The 22,025-nt window shown below is 34.0% G+C and overlaps 1 protein-coding gene across 1 annotated transcript in view; it reads right to left on the bottom strand.

The window, feature by feature from the left end:
• The window catches only part of LOC145276950 (uncharacterized), a 95,407-nt gene that overhangs the window by 6,353 nt on the left and 67,029 nt on the right, over window positions 1–22,025 (bottom strand). The window contains exons 7-9 of the mRNA XM_080128468.1: window positions 21,245–21,359; window positions 15,152–15,306; window positions 10,755–10,839 (exon numbers count right to left, since the gene is read on the bottom strand). Coding sequence (XP_079984594.1) covers window positions 10,755–10,839; window positions 15,152–15,306; window positions 21,245–21,359 — 355 coding nt within the window. The remainder of the gene's footprint in view (window positions 1–10,754; window positions 10,840–15,151; window positions 15,307–21,244; window positions 21,360–22,025) is intronic.

The raw sequence follows: 22,025 nt of genomic DNA, 5'->3' as shown, positions 1-22,025 counted from the left end.
AAATACACTTGTGTGGGGGTAATCTGTACATTTTAGTTTGACTGGTAATTTAAAATAAATATTTATTGTATGATATTATTACTACCAGCGGCAGAAGATTTTGTTTTAAACAAAATCAAATAGAAAAAGAGATAAAGGAATCGTTTTGGCATCGGAAAATCAATACAAAATTTTTTTCGATTCCGATACCCAAAAAAGTTCCGATTCCCGATTTTGATTAATTGTCCCAACACTAATATATATATATATATATATATATATATATATATATATATATATATAAATTCCAGGTAGAAAGATATCCAAAAATTAAGAATAATTGAATTTCAACAAGGATTGTTGATAGTGCTCAATCAAAGAGAGCAAATTATATTCTTTTTTATTATTCTTTATGTAAATACAGTCATATCTTGCTACGATGTGCACACCGTTTCAATCATAATTGATCTCATCAGACAAGAACATTTAAAAATTCAAAAATTGAAAAGCGGTTCAAGACCATTTTCAATTTTTTTTTTTTTTTAAGAGGAGAGAAAATATATTTCGTCATAACTGGCGTGAAGTAAGGTTAATGATCTTTAATCCCTTTTTAATTTTTAGATTTTTAATTCCTGCCTGATGAGATCAATTATGATTGAAATGGTCTGCACATCGTAGCAAGATATGACTGCATTTACATAAAGAATAATAAAAAAGAGTGCATATATATATCTTATGAGGAAAATTTTTCTCAAAGGTTTAATATATTAAAATATATTAGCCAGTGGCAATGTACATATATCAATAAAAGTTAAGCCAGGTTAATCATGTAGCTTTTATGTATCTTAGGTTGACAAGAAAGTTCTTGCAATTTTTAACTTTTAAATTCAGATGAACCTATCTCTGCTCAAGCAAAAATTTATTGATCGAAATAAACACTGTCAGAATCAACACAGTTTTTGCCAATGCAAAGTGTATTTATGCCAGTAATGTAAAAATCTTGCGTTCTGGTGACAACGAAGTTGCTGAAGGCGTTTTTGATATTGCTTAGGTTTTTGAAGCATTTCTCATGCAGAAAGTTGTCGAGATGCTTGAAAAAGTGGCAGTCGGTAGGTGAGAGGTCTGAAGAGTATGGCGGATGAAGCAGAGTTTTGTAGCCCAATGTGTTCAACTTCTGCCGGGTTGGTTTCGCAACGTGCAATTGGACATTGTCATAACACTTCATAACGGCATTTCTTTTGGTTGTCATTCAATTCATGAGGCATCCATTTATAAAGTTTTTTGTCTTTCCAATCTATATCAAGTGATTGGAAATCGTTGTATACGTTACATCTAATTCAGAAGCAAGTTCTCGTACAGTTGTACATCGATTCGCTTTAACTAAATCTCTTAATTTATCGTTGTCAACATCCGATGACTGACCACTACGCTCATCATCTTCAAGACTTTCGTCGCCGCCATGAAATTTCTTTAACCACCATTGTGCTATACATTCAGTTAGTGGTTCATGGGCCAAATGCTTCATTGATATCACAAGCTGTTTCAGACACTTTTCGGCCTAGCTTGAATTGAAATAAGAAAATTGTTCGAATTTGCTTTCTTTTTTTTTTTCCATCTTGTATTCAACATTCTGAAAAGCAAACAATTGTTTTCAAACTATTGTAATTTAAATGATTAGATAGAGCAAAAAACACCCTTTAAAATGATATGTAAATGAAAATACATCATTTGAAATCAAAATTAAAAATTCTGCAAGAACTTTCTTCTCAAGATCATATATACATATATATGTATGCATATTAACATATATACACATAAACACCTGTATGTATATACGAGCATATATATATGATTTTCAGAATGTGAGAGATTGTATATAATAAATTCCACAGCCAAACAATGTCGCAGCCCACAAGAGCCATGACAGTCAAAGAACCGGAAGTCCAAGACTCGAGTTTCGCCCTCATTTGGGCTCCTCAGTTAGACACATCTGAACTCAGGATTCGAAACCCGAGCCTCTTGCATGCAAGATAAGCACTCTACCAACTGAGCAAACGCCCTGCACACAAGAATATATATATATATATATATACATATACACAAGATATATATATATATACACAAGATATTCTTGTGTGCAGGGCGTTTGCTCAGTTGGTAGAGTGCTTGCCTTGCATGCAAGAGGCTTGGGTTTTGAATCCTGAGTTAGGATGTGTCTAACTGATGAGCCCAAAATGAGGACGAAACTCGAGTCTTGGACTTCCGGTTCTTTGACTGTCATGGCTCTTGTGTGCTGCGACGTTGTTTGGCTGTGGAATTTATTATATATATATATATATATATATATATATACATATACACACACACACACACATATATATATATATAATACCTCAGAGAGATGAGGGGTTCTGCTTTGCATAGTTTCAGCTCATCCTTAAGGTGTAGAATATGTTAGCCTCCTATGATGTTCTAGAAGATTACCATACTGCGATAACTAGAAATATATGTGTGTGTCTGTGTGTGTATTTACTGCACGACTGGGAAATTACTAAGTTGGAATATGGCGTAGGATATTTTTCCTCGCTAGGGTAGACGAGGCTCCTTAGCCAAAGTGAAGGCAACTTGTATAGGAGAAAGAAAACTGACATAAAACCTGCAGCTGAAATAACTACTGGTCATCTTGCTTCTGCTTGTCACTGGATCATAGTTTTTAAAGTCTAGAGTGGTTGGTTGTTTTTGTTTTATGGCATATCAACCCTTTTCAGGTTATTTAATGCCAAATCCAGTAATTTTGAAGAACATTTTTTTTAATAGATTATATATATTTTTCTCAAGTCTTTTCCTATTTAACCCATAGTTAGGACTTTAACAGGTACCACCACTCCGGGTCAGAGTGGACCTGGGAGCAATGGCAATTAAGGGGTGGCTCCACACTCCCCAAAACCCGCAAGCTGGGGCCTCACCATCAGATATAGTTTAAGGTCATATCCAGGACCTCAAGTCTAGAGTGTGGTGTAAGTTCACATCATTTAAATCAAATGATGTACAAATGTCTCAAACTCTGCCTGCAGCTGTTGAAGCTTCCTTGAGAGTCCTAATGTGTTGGAGGAGTGGCAACGTGTGTAAGCTTAACAAGTTGGAGGTGCATCGTCACAAATGTACTTGTGGGTGGCAGGAGTCTTATCTTAACATTGCTATCTTGTCTTCATTGACAGGGACAGATTTCGATCGAGACTTCTGTGGCTGAGCAGTCCTGTTCACCTCTCTTTTGTAGGAAGGTGCTAGAAAAGGTGCATGAAACATCGAGTGTCAATTAAAGCTGGTCGGCACCCTCTATTGATGGCTCTTTGCTCACGCAGGAACTAAAATACGAAAAATGATAGCAACCGAAGGCATAATTCTGGAACTAAGTTTTATATATATATATATATATATATATATATATATATATAAAAGAGGAAATTCACTTTGTGTGTGTTTGTATGTGCGTGCGTGTGTAGGAGTTCATTCCCTATAGACTCTGCAATGGCTGGGCTGATTTCTTGAAATTTCACACAAATGTACTTTATATATCTGGCAGTGTTCTTAGATAGTTTTTTTTTAATCAGAATATCTTTGATAAGTATTGATGATTGATAATCGAAAAGTTTGATTAAAAAAGGAACAGGCGATTTTGACTAAACTTAATGCCTTACACAGCCTAACATCACAAATGCATTTGGGAAGTTTTATTACCACACAAGCAGAAAGGCCTGACATAAAGTCAATGGTAGGTTCTTTGATATGACAGGGGCGTGTTTTAAATAAATGTTTCTGTTTAGAGCAAAATTAGACCATGATACTTGACTTCTGCTTTTTGAACTTTAATTCAATTTGTTATTTACAGAAATAATTTTATAAAATCAACAGTAGGTTCTCTACAGTGCAATGTAATTTACAATGTATTGTGGGTTGAATCACTGTGGGAAGGCATGTGAAGCTTTCTCTTGGTGCACCACAATGGATCCCTAACTAAAGCAGGCAATTAATCGATTTGATCAAAACATGGTTGATTTCACCGATTTCTGGGAGTGTGTAAACAAAGGGCAGATAACTTCTCTCTTTACAAGCACTCAGGGAGTGAAATGAAAGGAAAAAAATAATACAACAGAATCGCTTATAAAAAATAAATAAATCTTATATATATATATATATATATATATAGTAGACTACCTGTGACCCGTTGGGTCAGTATGTTATATTAGCTATGGAATTAATGTATGAGATGTAAAGAAAATAGTTTTTTGTGACATAACAGAAACATCTCTATGAAAGTACATTAAGATGAAAAAAGAATATAGATAGATTTCTATGAGTCGTTCTGTTTATAATTGTTTATTTTTGAAAAAAAAAAACAAAAAAACTTACAGTCATTGAATTATAAGTGGTTTGCCATACTTATAGATAAATGTGTACTGAACAGATACCATAATACTTAAAATTAAATTCAAATTTTGATATATCTTTTAATTTAAACGCAAAAAAAACCCCAAAATAAACAATTGGGACGCTGAAAACGTACACAGTAAAACAATACGTTTTATTGTCGCGTTGATTATTTATTTGTAACGCAAATTAAAAAAACATATTTTCGGGGTTATTTATTTATGTTGGTAGTGTAGAAGAAAACGTATGAATGTTTTTTAAGAAAGGTGTATAAAAAAATGGAGAATAAATTAAAAAAAAAACAATGAAGGTGGTGGGTAAATCGCCGTTGTAAAATGCTCTTATGGTAGTTAACGGGTTAAAGTAGATTAATTTGTAAGAAAATTGCGTTAAAATAACTTAAACGTAATACGGAAATGAACGATGTAAAAAATAAAATACAGAAAGTATTAACCATTGTTTATTTGGATAATTTAAACGCGAAAAAAACCCAAAAACAATTGGGACGCTGTTTTATTCTACGTTGATTATTTGTTTATGTACACATGCGCAACCGGAAGTCGTAAACCGTATGTTGGGTTACAACCTGTTACAAGGTCATTTGAGTTTTATATATATATATATATATATATATATATATATATTTATTTAAAGGGGCATCTTTATGCAGGAGGTTGCTTTTGTAATAGCATTCTATTACTAGCCTTATGTCGTCCATTTTTTCCTCTTCATGCTGATCATATTTATTTACCCATATTTTGTTTATTACTTGAAACAAAAAAGGGTCAACACTTGCAGGATGCCAACCAAGTTCCTCATGTCGGCTATTAAATGAGCCCCTGTCAATGATGATGCCCAGATCTTCCTTTAGAGTCCCACAACTTGTATATTTATTTGGTATCATTTTTTTTAATGATTTTCTTAGTGTAACACCAGACCCAGACTTATTTTGCCTGTCACAGGGATAGTTTATTATCTTATATACAGAAATAAGGTGGCACTATTGAATACATTTTACATGTTATATGCTTATAATAAAAACTGTTGATCAGTATTTGTTTCAGTTTATGGGAATTGTTTGATATTATTTATGACATTAATTTTTCAAACCCCCTGTATATATATATATATATATATATATATATATATATATAATTGTTCATAAATATAGTATTTTCAACAATAATTTTAATTCTAACAAAATTGGCAAATCTCTTGTTTTCAATGATTTCTTCCTGTGTTTAATTTGTTTTGCCTTTTATCGTTTTCATACATATATATATATATATATATATATTTAAAACAGATCAAGAAACTAAATATCCAGGCTAAATAGAGCACACACAAAGGAACAGGTCAACCAGAGGTCAAATAGGCCTTTGTCCAATAAATGCATGCTCATTGGCTGATAGGAAGGACGCGGTGGATACTAGAAAGCTGATTGGCTAACTAAAATCTCAATAGAAGATGCGCATATAAAAACGACAAACAACCACAGAATTCGCGCAGAAGCCTAAAGAATCCTAGAGTGGATGAAACGCGGAATATTCAGTGTTAATCGCCATATACATTTTATAACATATATATATATATATATATATATATATATATATATATATAAATGAAAATTTGGAATTAAGTATGTCATTGAGAATCTTTATCTGATTGGGATTGTCTTATATATATTGATACTAATATTTATACGGACTTTAATTTTACAGTATTATACAAGTTATACTCTAAAAGTATTTCAAAATTTCAGTTATTTATATATATATATGTGTAAATGTGCTGTGCAGAATGTTTTACTAGTGCATGCAAATGGTAGACATTGCAGTAATTAGATGCTTGGCCAAAGGAAAGAAGGATGCAGACAGCTCAAAATATCCCTGTCCAGAGTCAGACCATCCAAGAGATATTCACTTTGTTTGAGAAAAATAAGTGTCTCATTTAACGGGAAAGTCACACTGGAATCTGTCTTTGTGGGAAAAATAATTTTCCTAGATGGGCTCCAGATAAAACACCTATAAATAAAGACTGTTTGTATATTGTCTTGGGAGTTGAAAATTTGAAGCTGGAAGTTGATTTTTAGGAGAGCTACAAGGTAGTTGAGATGGTGCACCTCTATGGGCTGGGTGGCTCCCTTTAGGGCTTTCAGTAAATGACAATGTAAATAAGACTGGTCTTTTTCAGTCTTAGTCAGGCAAGCATATTTTACAATTCTGTCATTCAACTCTGATGAAGCAAGTGTTACTTATCCAAAATAAACATTGTTTGCTTATAAATTGCATTGAATGGATGGATTGACAGCGTTAGTCCACCACAACATGTACGATTATCACGGCAATGCAGTAAGTATGAAAATGGTCACACACATATACACGGTGTCTTCCATAAGTTTCTAGACTTTTTTCAGTACAGGCATTTAAAATTGTTGTAGACTCTTGAAAATTCAATATGTTATTGCTATACATTTTATACATTTGACTGACTAATTTTTATGATTTCAGGTTCAAATGAACAGCTACAACAAGAATTGGAACACACCCTACTAAAGCCTGATTGTCACAGCTGGTGAATTTTAACAACGCAATCTGGACATCAGGGCACTTTAAAAGAATGATATGCAATAAAATCCTGTTGTAAACTTGGAAAAAATGCCAAAAATATGTATGGAATGCTTCAAACTGCTTTTGGACTATCTTGCATGAATCGAGCATCGATTTTTGAGATTCAAGGAAGGCAGGGAGTCTGAGGGATAATGAGAAGTGTGGGAGGAGTAAGGAAGTCGGAACACTAGAGTTGATTAGTCAAATGAAGAATTTCATGGATAAGGACCGTCTTGTGTTTATAATATATAATAAGTGCACAGTTTGATGTCAGTGTGGGAACTGTACACAATTATTTGCAAAGAACTGAAGATGTGGAAAATTTGCGCAAAGTTTGTCCGAAGGGTGCTCAGAGAAGATCATGGGCATCAAGAGAGTTACTACCCCCCCCCCACTGTAGTCCAGACCTTGATCCCTGTGACTTTTGGTTATTCCCTAAGCTCAAGGAAAACCTTAGAAGCTGTCGTTATGAGACAACTGAGGAAATAAAAGAAGATGTGACAAGGGTCAATGACACGCACACACAAGAGGACTTCCATGGGGCCTTCCAGAAGTCGTTGAAATGGTTCAGCAAGTGCATTACAGCCGGAGGAGGTTACTTTGAAGGGGACTAGAGTTTCATGTGTATACTATCAATAAAAGTGCTCATATGAAAAAAAGTTTGGAAACTTATTGAAGGCACCATGTAAAAACAAAAAAATATGCAATGTTTTTGGATTCTGAAAAACAAAAACATTTTAATTTAAAGGAGACAATAGAAACATTTTCTTTTTCGAGTTATCTCTCTCAGCTCTTCAAAAACATCTATTTTTGTTAATTATTTAATTTCAATGCTTAATATACTTGATTAATCTTTTCATGGTATATATGGATTAAAAATAATGGTAATCATTGTTGTAGACGCAGTCTTTCGGGTTACAGTATCAAATATGTACCGTATTTACTTTTAGAGTTTGATGCATTGATAAATGCCTTGGTAGGCAATCACCAAGAGATGGTGTCTTGATAAAAGCACTGGTTCCCATCATCTCATTGTATTCATGTCAGGAAACGGATCCGGCCTAGAAAAAAATCTTGTCTTAACTAAGGAAATGACTTCCAAGGAAAATCTGTTGTATTTCAGATAGTTTAAATAATGAGTTGGTCAGAGATAAATTATTTTTTTTTTTTAAGCTGTAACATGGACGATAAACCAAATATGGTAATGATGATAAATGAATTCGAAGGCAATCTTTAATCTCTAAAAATATTATAAACTTTAATCATTACTTAAATAGTTTTACTATACAGCACTGAAATTTAAATTTAAAAAAAAAAAAAAAAATGGTTTGAATTGAAAAATCTAAAGATTACTTTGAAGAAAATTCATTTTCATTGTCTCTGCTTTAAAAAAAAAAATTTTTTTTGAATTAATCCAAAACATTTCACATTTTTTCTTGTTTTAGCTTTTTTCATTTTGTATATTTCTTCTTTTTTTTTTTTTTCTTCTAATATGAGCTATGCATTTTTATCTTTCATTTTTTTTGTGCTTTGTTTTTAAAAGACGTACATGAAGGAAACAACTATATTTTGGTTCATTTGGGTTTTTCTAGTAAAATCAAATATGGCACTGATCTTTGGGATAAATACGTGTTTTAAAAGGCTGTGAAAATGTATTCAATGCTCAACATAAGCCATTAATGTTGTGATAGGAATCTCATAGAGGACTGAAATGTAACAGATTTTCAAAGAAACTTTAACATGTATTTATTTTCATAACATAAAAAATAATCTTTTGTTTTTTTTTACACTTTAACTTTCCATACATTTTCAAAGCGTAAGGAAAAGTTTTATAAAGTGGATAATTCATGAAATGGATAAGCAATATTAACCACAATGAAAAGACCCATTTGAAAAAAAAAAAAAAAAGTCACGTAGCCGTTATGCTCAAACTGTGTTCGTTACAGTTCAAACCTCTCTCTCGGACCCCCACGTTGTCCGGCATCATCTAAAAGGAACAAACAAACAAAAATAAATAAATTCGACTTGGCTTTTCTTTCTTTTTTAACACAAGTCGTTTATTACCGTTTTTCTTTCTCCCCGTCTTAACACCAGCTTAAAGAGTCTCTCGCTGCCACTGTGGGAGCCACATGTCCATCTCACCTGATTGTTTCTCTTTCTGCGCCACTATACGCTGGCCAAAGACATCCATTTCTTGTCTTCGACTGCACTTTTTCTTCTCCTGACCACGTGGTGTCCTTTTTCTTTTTCATCTAGCACACTTCCTAATTTGCATATGTGCTTTTTTTTTTTTTTTTTTTTTTTGGGCAAGCCAGCTATCTTAAGCTCCTGCTGATATTTTCACCACGCGCTCGTACACGCTCTGTTACAAAAAGGCTGATAAATGTCACTAAATTCGTTTTTGAAAGTTTATTATTTAATGAGCAGTGATTTATTTTCAAAAATTTAAGGGGGGGGGTGAAACCAGCAGAGGAGGTTGATTTGCTTATTGTTTTGGAGGCTAACATGATGGATGATAATATCACAAAAAAAAAAAAAAGAAAAAAAAAAAAAAGAAAAAAGTGTAGCAACAGAAACTGAACGAAAGGAATGGTTGAAAGCAAATTAAAATGAAAAATGAAACAAGGATCACACCAAAAGTTTCATCCATAAATAAAAGGATTACATATGTATATAAAAATATGTAAACTAGCGCAGACAATGACATCTTTCTCACTCCTATGCTTACACATCTGTTCATCTATTTATTTCATCAGCTGCGGAAAAGAAGAAATAAAGAACAAGCCGAGCATGCAGGGTTTCCCTCCACGAGTGAACGATTTTGGTGCAGAAATTTACTTTCACCATGATTAATGCTTGTGCAAAATTTCAAAAAAATATCCAAGGCATGGTTATTGAGAAAAGTGCAAACAGACGAACAGGAGTGAATTAATAGGTCCAATCCCTCTTTTGTCGGGAGACCAACAATCCCTCCTTTATCGGGGGGGGGGGGGGGAGAGGGAAGGAGAGGTATGAAAAGAAGTGCAGAAAGAAAGGATACAAATTTACAAATATTTGGTTGATTCTCTGAACAAAATCAAATCGAGTATCCCTAATAAAGTCTGATTGTTAAGACGAAATAAGTCAGAAATATAGAAATATAGCACAGGAGAATGCAATGCACTTTCAATTTTAGTAAAATCACAAATAATGAATAAAAAGGTACATTAATACTTTCTCCTTTGTTGAAATAAGGACAATGGATGAAGATGAAGATTCATGAATTTTTCTTAAATGCTGATATACAATTTGTCCGTTTCAAATTTCATCAAATGTTGGGTTTTAGTTGAGCATACATTCTCAAATAATTTATTTTAGCTGTAAACAATCATTATTACATTAAATAAACATTTTTTTTCTCAGTTTTTTTTTTTTTTTGGACATATTGCATTCCATCAGCAAACAAGAATGTCTTAAATTGAAAAGGCATATAATTAACTGCTATACATATACATTGACCATATCATTTTTAATATATATAAAATAGTACATTAACTAGCAGCAGTAATAGAATTAATAGACATACAGTGTGTAACAGGCTATTACTTTTATGTGAAAAGTGGATAGTGTGTGTGTATGTGTGCGTGTGTGTGCGTAATCACAGCTCAGCCTGCTGAAGAGTAAGAAGGGTTAGGGAGTAGGAGTAGGAGGAGGAGAAAGAGGAGACAATCACTTAAGAAGTATGTTTATTCCTCTTGCCTGATGATTGGGCTTTTCTACGTTTAGTAATTTGGTGTTGGTGTTCCTTCTCCATGTCTTTTTCATCCACATTTAACTTCAAAGACTAAAAAAAAGAAAAAGAAATCCCTCTTTAGAAATTATAAAAAAAAGATGTACAATATACAGAAATTATAATATGGAAAAAAAATCATTTTACAAGAATTTCTTCAAAATTTCATGTGTATAAAGATTACAAACAAATGATGCCAATTTAAGTTGTAATGTTAAACGGTTTCATTAATAGTTATCCAAAAAAGAAAAAATAAGGACTATTTTTATTTTTTAAAAACATAATTTCTTACTTCAGAGATTAAGAATCAGCTTAAAAACATGAAATTCCTAAGTAGTTTAAAAATAATAATAAACGGATTCCAAAATAACTGAATTCAACTTCCTACCTTTATATTTAATACTGAATTGAGAAAACGTGTGTAACTAAGGTTTTACTAAAAATGTATGACCAAAATTATGACCAATGTATGACTGACTGCTACCGTTTGTCATATAGAAACAATGTGTAAAATTGCTTCAATCAGCAGGAGCCGAATCGAACATTTTAATCATGCATAAGGAGCTTTATTTACTAAAAATGTACGACTAAATAATGTACGATTATTTGCTCCTGCTGCTGATTTGCTATTAAAAGCAACTTCAACACGAATGAACTACTGCGTTTGTCAGCACAAAATATTGTAAAAATCTGTTGTGGTATTATTAAAATAAACAATAAAATGAATTTACTCAAGTTTCAGTTGAGAGGTTACTTTTTGGGAAAATATATTTCTAAATTCATATAAAGAGCATTTACAAAAAAATAAATTATTTTTAAAATATTCTCTCTTAAGGCAGAGGAAGACATGAGTATTTATTTACAAAATGAACTCCTTAAAAGCTGAAACAATTTTTTTTTTTTTTTCCATTTTTTAAAAAGTTTTTGAAGCATTGTGTTTGTTCATCAACGATATAGTTAGGAAATCCATAAATGTTTTATATTTTTTAGTTTTTTAGATTAGTTTTTGATGATTATTTTGTAACAGTGAGGGCATTCATTTTTGAAATTTAAAAGGCAAGAATTTAAGTTAGTTATTTTTTTTTTTTTTTGTAATTGTAGATGTTGAATGTATTGGTAGATGTTTAGTTCTACATTGAAGTTAGTTATTTTTTGAAAAAGGTCCTTAAGTTTTTGTATTTGTTCATGATTGTACGCTAGAACAAGTATGCCATTAACAGATCAAACATAAAAAGAAAGTTTACTAGTCCTATTAGAGATTCTGTTTTCAAGGTCACTTATGTAGAATTTGCTGAAGATCAGTTCAAGAACTGAACACAAAGAAACTCCATGGGGGTAAATGTTTACTTTGAAGTCATAAAAAGGTGCAGATTAACATTTTTTTGTTATTTTATTTTAATTATTTCGACTATCATCCTCTAGTTGTTGTTTTCACAATGTTTCAGCCAATTATTCTTCTGGCCTTCGTCAGCTTAACCGCGACGGGATAGGAATGTCGAATCCTCCAACTACATCCACAGCAATTGCTGCCTTCAATAGTTGTTGTTATCTCACCACGGTTTGATCAACTAATCCTCTGACCGGCTTTGGGTGGGATCGAAACCGCTACCTCTAGACAATGCTCACCAAGAATCGTAGATATTCCACATCTCTATCCACGGGCACTGAAGGGCAATCAAGGTTGGATTTTTTTGGTCCAATTGTTCTTCCAATTGTTGGGTCCGTACCGATTGTAATATTATTGAATTAGTTTATATTTTGGAGATGAGTAAATTGTATAATTTTTTTTAGTATTTCATTTTTATTGATTTTAAGTAGAGGGAGGGAGGAGTTGTATATATTGTTGAGGATTACATCAACACGTTTTTTGACAGGTACATTGATATATATGCTTTCTACATCTGGAGAGGCGACGTTTTCATTATCAGGTTGCTTTATTTTTAAGATTTGAAATAGTTACTGTGAGCATTTAACACTATTTACACAGTAGATATGGGCTGATAAGTTCATTTACAGTTTTTTTGTTTTTTAAAACTTATCAGTCCATATCCTATCTAGCAAATATAGTGTTAAATGCACACAAGAACTAAAATACAAATCCTAAAAACAAAATTCAATTCAAATTGATGTTGGCAACATTGCACCATCATATTACATCTGTTTGTTGGGGTTGATCAGTTTGGTGAACAAAGTTGATGAGGAGCAGGATGATGTAGTTGTTCAATTCATGCATCTCCAGAAACCGCAGAAGACATTCAACAAGCTAGAGGATGCCAATACCTGCATTGTCGCTATAACAAACATATGTGCTATACACTCACTTACTAAAACCACCCGTAGAACATAAAGAATCGGTGATAAAGATTATGATATGAGTGCTGAATTTGTAAAATTTTATTCGTGAGCAGCTGTTTTAATGTTTCGAAAACATGTTACGATGTACTTTATAAATAACTATAGCAAAATGAAAAATAAATTTTGTGGAAACAACAAAACCGCATGATCACGATGTGTTTCAATGGAAAAAAATAATGTCCATTTTTCAAGTTTTTTTTTTTTTTTTTTTTTTTACATAGGCATCACCACTTATCAAGGCCAAGAGGCCACTCGAGGATAAGGGCTAAAGAGTGTACAGTAGAAATTGGACAATATAGTGACCGTTAGTAATGGAGATTCGGTAAATTTGTTAACTTATATGGAACGGCTCATCAAAAACTTGTGTACGTTAGACTTGAAGACAACCATATTGTAGTAAAAAAAAAAACAAAAAAAAACTCCATTTCTTTATTTTCATGCACCAGAGCAATGTGATTTAATTAGCATAATAATATGATACCAACAGATTATTAAAGATGGCATTTTTTTTTCTATAAAATGGTGTAATTTTTGGAATTTTTAAAATTGAATTACTAGAATATTTCATTCATCAAAGTTTTCAATCTAGATTTTCTTTGAGAAGAAGATAACTCTCCAAATTATATTTTAAGCTCACCATATTGATGAGTGACCACATTGTACCATTTCTTGAGACTTTTCACAATGGAATATGGGAATATGTGAAAGAGGTCGGCAGTCAGTGACCATTTTTTTTTTAATGAAAAATTGTATAAACACACAATGTACTGCCCAACTAATTTGAAAAAGCACTTTTTTTTCCCACATAAAAAATAAATCATTTGTCATCGAAAATATTAACTTAATTTAAAGTTGTCAAAAACAAAAACTTAATGGCACAAGAAAATTATACATTCATAGAGAAAAAAAAAATTGTTTTGTTTTTTTTATGAAAATAACCCAAGAAAATAATATCACAATTTGAAGGTTTTTTTTTTTTTTTTTTTGGGGTTTTTTTTTTACACAGTGATCACCACTTATCAAGGCCCGGAAGCCACTCAGGGATAATTTCACTATATATACAAACAATCATCTGTACTAAAGTGAAATAGCACTTGGAGTTACTAGTTCCAAATTAGTAATGTTGAAGGAAAAGACAATATCCTAACTGCAAGATGGAAGTTGTCGCCCTAGAAAAGAAGACATGATTTCATTTCCGTTTGATGAAAACCGGTTTTCTTTTTTTGTTGTAGACCATTTACTAGTTGGCCAGTTGTGTACAAATCCCAAGAGCGATTGGAGCCTTCTATCATGTCTGAAAATAGCACAATGTGAGCGAGATCGGAGACGCGCCGCCGTGCAACTCATGCTCTCTACTGATCCAAGTTATGACAACAGGACCATTGCCAGCATCCTCAGTATGCATCGCTGGATTACTACGAATAACAAGGACGTGCCCAGAGTGATGAAACCAAAGTTTCCATCCATGATTATGGTCTTTGGTGTGGTTTCAAGTGAGGGCCACATCATGCCACCTCACATCTTCGAAGTCAGCTCAAAAGTCAACACCAAAGTGTAGCTGGATGTGCTGAAGAGTGTGATGATCCTCTGGTGCAATCAGGTGACTGCTGGCAGATTCTGGGTTTGGCAACAGGACTCGGTGCTGGCCCACAAGTCCAAGAGATCCAGATGATTTCAGGAGTACTGCGACTTTGTACTCTTCTCTCACTGTCCCCCCCTACCCTGCCTACCCCCCCACCCAACCAACCTGAATCCGTTGGACTACTTTGTTTGGTTATATGTTGAGAACATCACCAACATGACCTCCCACAACACCAAAGACAGTCTGATCGCTGAATATTCACTGAGCTCCCATTGGCACTTGTGGAAAAGGCATGCTTCCAGTTCTAATTTGTTTTCTTAAGGGCGACAACTTTATTGTTCCACCCGGTACATTTAAAAATAGGGAAACCAAAGTTTTATGTACACATGTCAAAAATATCTTCCAGGAGTCTGATAGAACTGCACTTACCTCTTTGGATATAAATTCACCATCTATTAATTCATGTGGAATGTGTCGTAGTTTCTCCATCGTTTCATAAAGAGTTGGGCATTCTATAAGTTTCTCTGGTGTTCCTAGTGTTAATTTGAAGAGCACAAGAGCTATTCGGAACATCACTTTCACACCTGAAAATGGAAAATATTCATTTAAGTCAATCACTGAGGTTGCATTCAAATCATTCTTTACATCCAAATCAGACACAAAAGATATAGATATTTGCATTAAGTATTTGCCTTCAACATGAACACAACAATTTTACATCCGTAAGAATCTCAAACAATCATTTCCTATTATTATTAATACTCTAGGTGTACCCGACCACGCTTGCTGTGGCTCAGTTTGTCTAAGTGGAATAGAAACGCAAAAAGAAAAGTAGGTTTCTTATGTTTATGTTGTCAATACTTGCAGATGCTTTAGGTTTACAGTGGTGGAAACATAAGGGTTTCATTTTTGTATGTAAGTATAGTGTATTATCAATAATTTGTTGTGAAAAAATGTAAAAACTTTTAAAGAATAAACCAACAAAGTCGGAGATCGCTGACATTTGCTAAGGAAGATAGAAACCGTTTTTATTTATTTTTTTTAATCAAATAAATGTTTGTTTTCGCACATTTATTTTTAGAAGAAAATAATGGTAAAATATTGATGTTTAAGTGTAACCAGACGTATTTAATGAATTGACATGTCTCAGTAATGAAAATATCCCCAAAATAACACAAAACGATTAGGTATCAAATAATTAAGGAAATGGTTATCGAAGAAATTAGAAAATATAACTATTTACGCATATCTAAATCAGTCGTAATCATTTTTTTCACCGAATCATCGACAATTAGATAGATAACATTGCTTATTGGGTAATGTCCAAAACCAGTGCTTGAAAAAAAAAATAAAGCCTCCGGAAGTGGATACAGTTGATTATGTAACACAACTGAACAGAATGGAGTGACAGAGTCAAGACATGTAGAACGAAACCATATATTTATATAAAAAAAATTACTTTAGTTTTAAACACTTTTTTTTGTTATTACGAAACCCCAAAAAAAGGAAACGCTTATTGGATTATCAAATATAAAAAGAAAGTATTTTAATCAGCAAAAATAATTTGGTTTTAACACTTCTTGTGCTATCACAATCTCTTCCAAAAAACTTCTGGTATTATCTATAATATAAATCTCACCTGTCTGTTTAAATGTATGTATGTATGTTTGTATGTGTCAGGTCATGTCATATGCTACTGGTACCATGTAACCCAGTACTACCTGCCTCATGGTCGGGTCACCAGCGACTAAACTGGTTCCTGCACCAGACTTGTTTGGTGAGGAGGGCGGCTAGTCTCCCTGAAGGATTAAAAACAAGACCTCTCAAAGGGCGAATGAACCCTTTTTTGGGGTCAACGACCAACTAGCACCGTGTATATTTGTGTGTATGTATATATGTGTTGGGGTGGAGAGGGTTCCCGTAAGCCATGGTGAAGGCAACCTTTCTAGGAGAAGCAAATCTCTGATTTAAAAAAAAACATAAAGCGGGAGACCAGTACCCGCATTAAGCTGGTCTGCAGTTTAATTTGTTGCTGGCTATCTTGCTCTTGCTTGTTGCTGGATCTCAACATTTTGAACCGAGAGAGAGAGAGAGTTAGCTGTCGTACAAAGCTAAGACTCTGTAACATCTTTGTATAGATACTCCCTCAGGCATTTGGGCTCATGGAATTTAAGTGTTCGAGGGAGTGGCACTCGTCTGGCAAGACGTTGCAATCATCATGTCTCACAAAAACTTTCAACAGAGGCAACGGATCCTGACAAGATCAGTATGATTTTGAAGCTCGATGTCTCAAACAACAAATATCGAAAAATTGGCCAAAAGCATTAATTCCTTCACTCTAAACTCAGATGTTTTTTTTTACAAGGAAGGGTTGATCTTTTTTGCAGACATTTTAGCAAGTCATCGTCGGATTGATTTCCGTTAATTTCAACGCTTTTGACTTCCAGTCACGTCATGGAGACATCGGCTAAGACATCAGATTTTCTTTCACTTTCTTTTCCGCCTTCGCATCACAGGTTCGAGCCAGCCAGCCTTCGACCTTGCAAGCGAACTATAGGCCCTGGACCATTGGTACTAATAATGCCCCACACCAAAACTAAACCTCCACCACCTTGCAGCGTTGAAACTGCATTAATAGTATTAAATTCTTCATCTTTCCTCCGACAGATGTACTGCCTAGCCTATTGAACTTGCTTTCGTTGCTAAAAAGCACTTTTGACCAGTATGAAGAGTTATGATCTTCATTGCATCTGACGAAGTCCAGACAGCGCTTTCTGTTCTTTACAGAAATTATTGGCTTGTGTCTTGCAACATATCCTCGCAAATTAAATTCATTTAATCTATTCTTGACAGTAGAAAGAGGGCACTTTTTAACAAGATTGCACTGGATTTGGGGAGCCGTTTCACATCTGTTTCTTAGGCTGCGGATCTTTATAGCATTGTCTTCCCTGTTAGAAGTAACTCTAGTACGACCAGATTTAGGGGCATCATGAACACTGCCGGTATTTTGGTGCTTTTGCACAGTCTTTTGTACCGTGTTCTCATCATATTTCAATCTGGGGCCGATTTCTTGATTGGATAAACCAGAAAGATGGAGATTAATGAGTTCCTGACAATCACTAAGAGAAAGTCGTGGTATATGAACTAAATGTTACATTGTATAACCTGGAACAACAACAATTACAATTGGGAAGGTTTTTTGCTCCCATTCACACAGTTGGCAATATCAAGAGGTTCCTGGAAGAGCATGATATTCCGTGTTTGGATTGGCCTGCACAATCTCCAGACCTCAATCCTATCAAAAATCTATGGCATTACATCAAGCAACAGCTACGCAATTATAAAATTTAAAATTTGGAAGAAGTTTGGGCAAAAATTAAAGAAAATACGGGATGTCCTTTCCTCAGAGTATTGTTGCAGTCTAATTCAAGGAATTCCCAAAAGATTGCAGGCTGCCAAATTTCAGAAGGACTATGCTACTAAATATTAACTAGTTTATTATGTTCCTGTTGGATTTGTGTTACATCCTAAAGTTACATTTAAATAACAATTTTTGCCTCCTCAATTTGAAGTTATTTTTTTTAAATTGATGTAAACACTTGAATATTTCAATTAAAAGTCAAATATGAACAGGTAAAATTACAGAAGAATAAAAGGCCAATCAAATGAGGTATAGTCTGTTTAAACAGTTACATTAAATTTAGCTTAAATTTGCAGTTTTTGAAAAATTACAAGTGCAGACTTTCTTTTTATCACCTGGGTATACTCAAGATCTATATATATATATATGAATGTATTTATAGTTATCCAGATAAGTGGCAATTTATTATGTGCACGTGCATATATTTTTTTCCAACGTATTTAACAACGGCAGATGTGGCTTTTGATGCATAAGCATCGATGGGGGAAAGAAGATGCCACGTAGTGACACCATGTTTTAATATTGGATAAACGTTCATTTATGTGGAATATCTCCATTCTGGAATAATGGAATAAGTAGGTCACGGCAAATCGCAGTGAGAGGACTTTTGCCAGAGGAGAATTTATTATTTTTGGAATGGAAATTTGTAAGACTATGTTATGTCTATGTAGCTGATAGAGAGTTAAAGATAGTATAATCACAGTAGTGTTGGAAAATGTAGAATTGGTCCTCATCTCAACTGGTAGTGGTGTTAGGACTAAATAATTAGGGAGAAAAATATGAACTCTTTCCTCTGTAGATGTGGTGATTGTGATGGTGCTGGTCATCGGATTAATGTAGCATTTTATTATCACGAGTGAATATGGCAGAAATGGTGATCGTAAGCTACATAAGATAGTGGCTATCAGGGTAAATGTATCGAATTTATATGTGGCATCTCTTGTTGAAAACCTACGGTACTTAGGTCCAGATGGGAATTTCAGCAATCAAAATATTATATAGGAGATAAATAAAATATATCTTCAATTAATATTTTTCTAAATACAAATGTTAACTGGAGCGAGGACTTTTTCCATTTGACTTCTACAGTATAACGCCGCATACACAGAATAAATTTTACCTTTATTATACACTAGCATGGATACCTGGCATTGCCCGGGTGTAGAGAGGTAGTATATTAAGGATACTGAGCAAACCCGTCCTAAAAAAAAGAGTGCCTGTGCGACCACAAAAAAATTAGCCGTAGTAGCCATGCTCAAACCTGTAACTTGAAAGAGGAAAAGGAGGCGAAAAGAGTTAACGCGCTAGCTGTCATGGCTACAACGACTTATGATGCCACGTTGAGTTGAATTAACGTTTTTTAAATGCACATTCAGATTGCTAGGCGTATGACTTGCAAAAATCTCGACGCAAACAGTGATCCCTCCTTGCAAGAAACAGCCCAGTACACCCAGACAGAATTAATTTTTTTATCCAATTTTTTTTACATAATTTACATCCAAGAGATTGATCTTTCTAATGATACCAATTTTGTCATAGTCCAATGCGTCTGAAAACTTTTTAGCAGACATACAGACACACACATACAAACTAACACACATTTATCCTTTTATATATCAGACTAGCGGGAGGGGGGGTTGACGTTGCACGGGTGTGCCGAGGTGGTGTAGTAAGGAACACCGAAACAACAGAGGTGTTAAAAAAAAAGTGGAAGGGGGGGGGTCAAAACAACAGTAGGCAGCCTGAGTGGAGAGAGGTGTTAAAAAAAAAAAAGTGGTAGTAGGCAGGCAGGCTCGACCTGTAACACGAAGGAAGTGTCTGATGTTGCCCGGTAGTAAAAAATGGTAGTAGCAGGGGTGCCCAGCATAGTCAGGGTGTGAAGAGGTGGAGTAAGGAACTCCGGGAGTGGGGGGGGGGGTAAAAAAGTAGTAATGGGGGGATCAAAACTACAGTAGGCAAGCAGGCTCAAACCCATGAAGGAGAAAAAAAGCTTAAAAAAAGTGACGTCTTATCTGATGTCTCCATGGCGCGACTGGAAGTCCCGAGTGTTGAAATTGAGCGTAGTCAATCCAACCAAGACGATGACTGCAAAAATGTCGGCACAAAGACGACCCCCTCCTAGTTGAAGGAAAAGGTATTAATGTTTTTGGCCAATTTTTCAATATGGTCAGGTTCTGAAGTTTTTGGCAGACATAAACATACGTACACACATCTTGCCTTTTATATATTAGATTAGGGTGAGTGGGGGTACGTCTGTCATTGCCCTGTTGTAAAATACAGTTAAATTTGATAATTTAGTAGAGTCAATTAAAAAAATGCGTTCACATTATTACGGTATATTATGACTCTTGCAATGTATGCGCTTATGTACATGACATAAATTGTTTAAAAACAGTAATTGCGCCTGGAATCCACAGCATGTCATTTATCAGAATGTCTGATTAGCAACATTTGCATTCGCTGCATGTGAGTGTGCAGCCGGTTGATTCTATATATGAAAATCGAATAGACCACACTTGCATAAATGCATGTATTATCGCTCATGGATGCCAAGAAACAACTTATAATATGTCTCATAAAAAAAAACAAAAAAACACCAAAAAGGAAATTATCTGTGCAAGAAATAGCCATGAGACGGGCCATTTAACTTGTCTAAAATCTATAGTCGACTTATACACACAGGTAATACCTAAAATGATACAATTTTTGGTCTTAAAATGCACAGCAGCCATAAAGGGAACAGCATCTATTCTTAAAAGAGCTCTTGGATATAAATTTAAATCATAACAGAATCAAGTGTTAGCTCCAGAAGGGAGCCCCTTGATCTCTTAAAACTTACTGAAGTTAAATAAAAAAAAAAAGTATATTTGGTAAGATGTAAAACTTATGATTTATATTTGTGTATGGTATGTTATTATCTATCTTGTGCCCTTCACTCCTGACGAAATGTTAGAGGCTGTCCTGTTCTAAATATTATTGAAAGATAAAAATTTTAATGCCATGCTTAGAATTCATCATGAATAAAAAAAAAAAAAAATTAAAAAAAAAATTTAAAAAAAATAAAGAAAAAAAAAAAAAAATAATGTATAGCTTTAAATTACCTTCGCAAAAAAACATATCCCATACTCGTAGAACTGCTGTCCAAGGCAATGTTCGGCTAAAGATACACATAAACCATTCAGTCATATAAAGGATTGGTTCTATTTTCTGTTTTTTCTGTAAAAAAAAGATCGAAAAAAGAGAAAAAAAAAATTACTTTGGAATAACTGTTATAAAACATTTGGTTGGCAATAAAGATATCTTGGAATATTTGGAATGTATGATTTCTAAAATATCAAGCAAATAGTAGCTTTGTTGAGATACAGGATACTCTCGGGTGTGAGTGACCTTCTAGCACAGTAGAGAGAGCCCACCTTCCTCGCAGCAGCCTTGGCAATCACCTCAATGTTGTTTATGAATGTTAAGCCTAGGGCAGTACTTTTAGATATATCATTAGCCATCGCAATCAGTGGTTGAGAGGGTTTCTTGTAATTATTAACTTAAATAAGCTTAGTCTGGGTGGCATTGTTTGTATTTCTCTTGCACTTGGTTCAGCGGGTATATTCGCCAGATAGTTTATGAAATTCTTTTACATGAATCCAGTTGCTCGTATAATTACTGGAATGATGGAAATCTTCCCAAGATTCCAGTTTCATTTCATATTGTACATAAGACATTACTATTTCTCAGATCTGCTTAAACAAGCATCATCAACAGCATTGACTTCAACTAGGGTTGTTACTTTCTCCTTCTTGCCCCATATCACTATGTCAGGTTAACAGCTCGGTTTTCTAGGTAGGTAGCTGTAGGAATTTCATTCCATTCATTACATTCCATTATAGA

This window comes from Euprymna scolopes, chromosome 1 (assembly GCF_053919585.1).
Source record: "Euprymna scolopes isolate OS-2025 chromosome 1, ASM5391958v1, whole genome shotgun sequence".
NCBI classification, from domain to species: Eukaryota; Metazoa; Mollusca; class Cephalopoda; order Sepiida; family Sepiolidae; genus Euprymna; species Euprymna scolopes.
The sequence above is the reverse complement of the archived record's forward strand: the minus strand, read 5'-3'. Positions and strand labels throughout refer to the sequence as shown.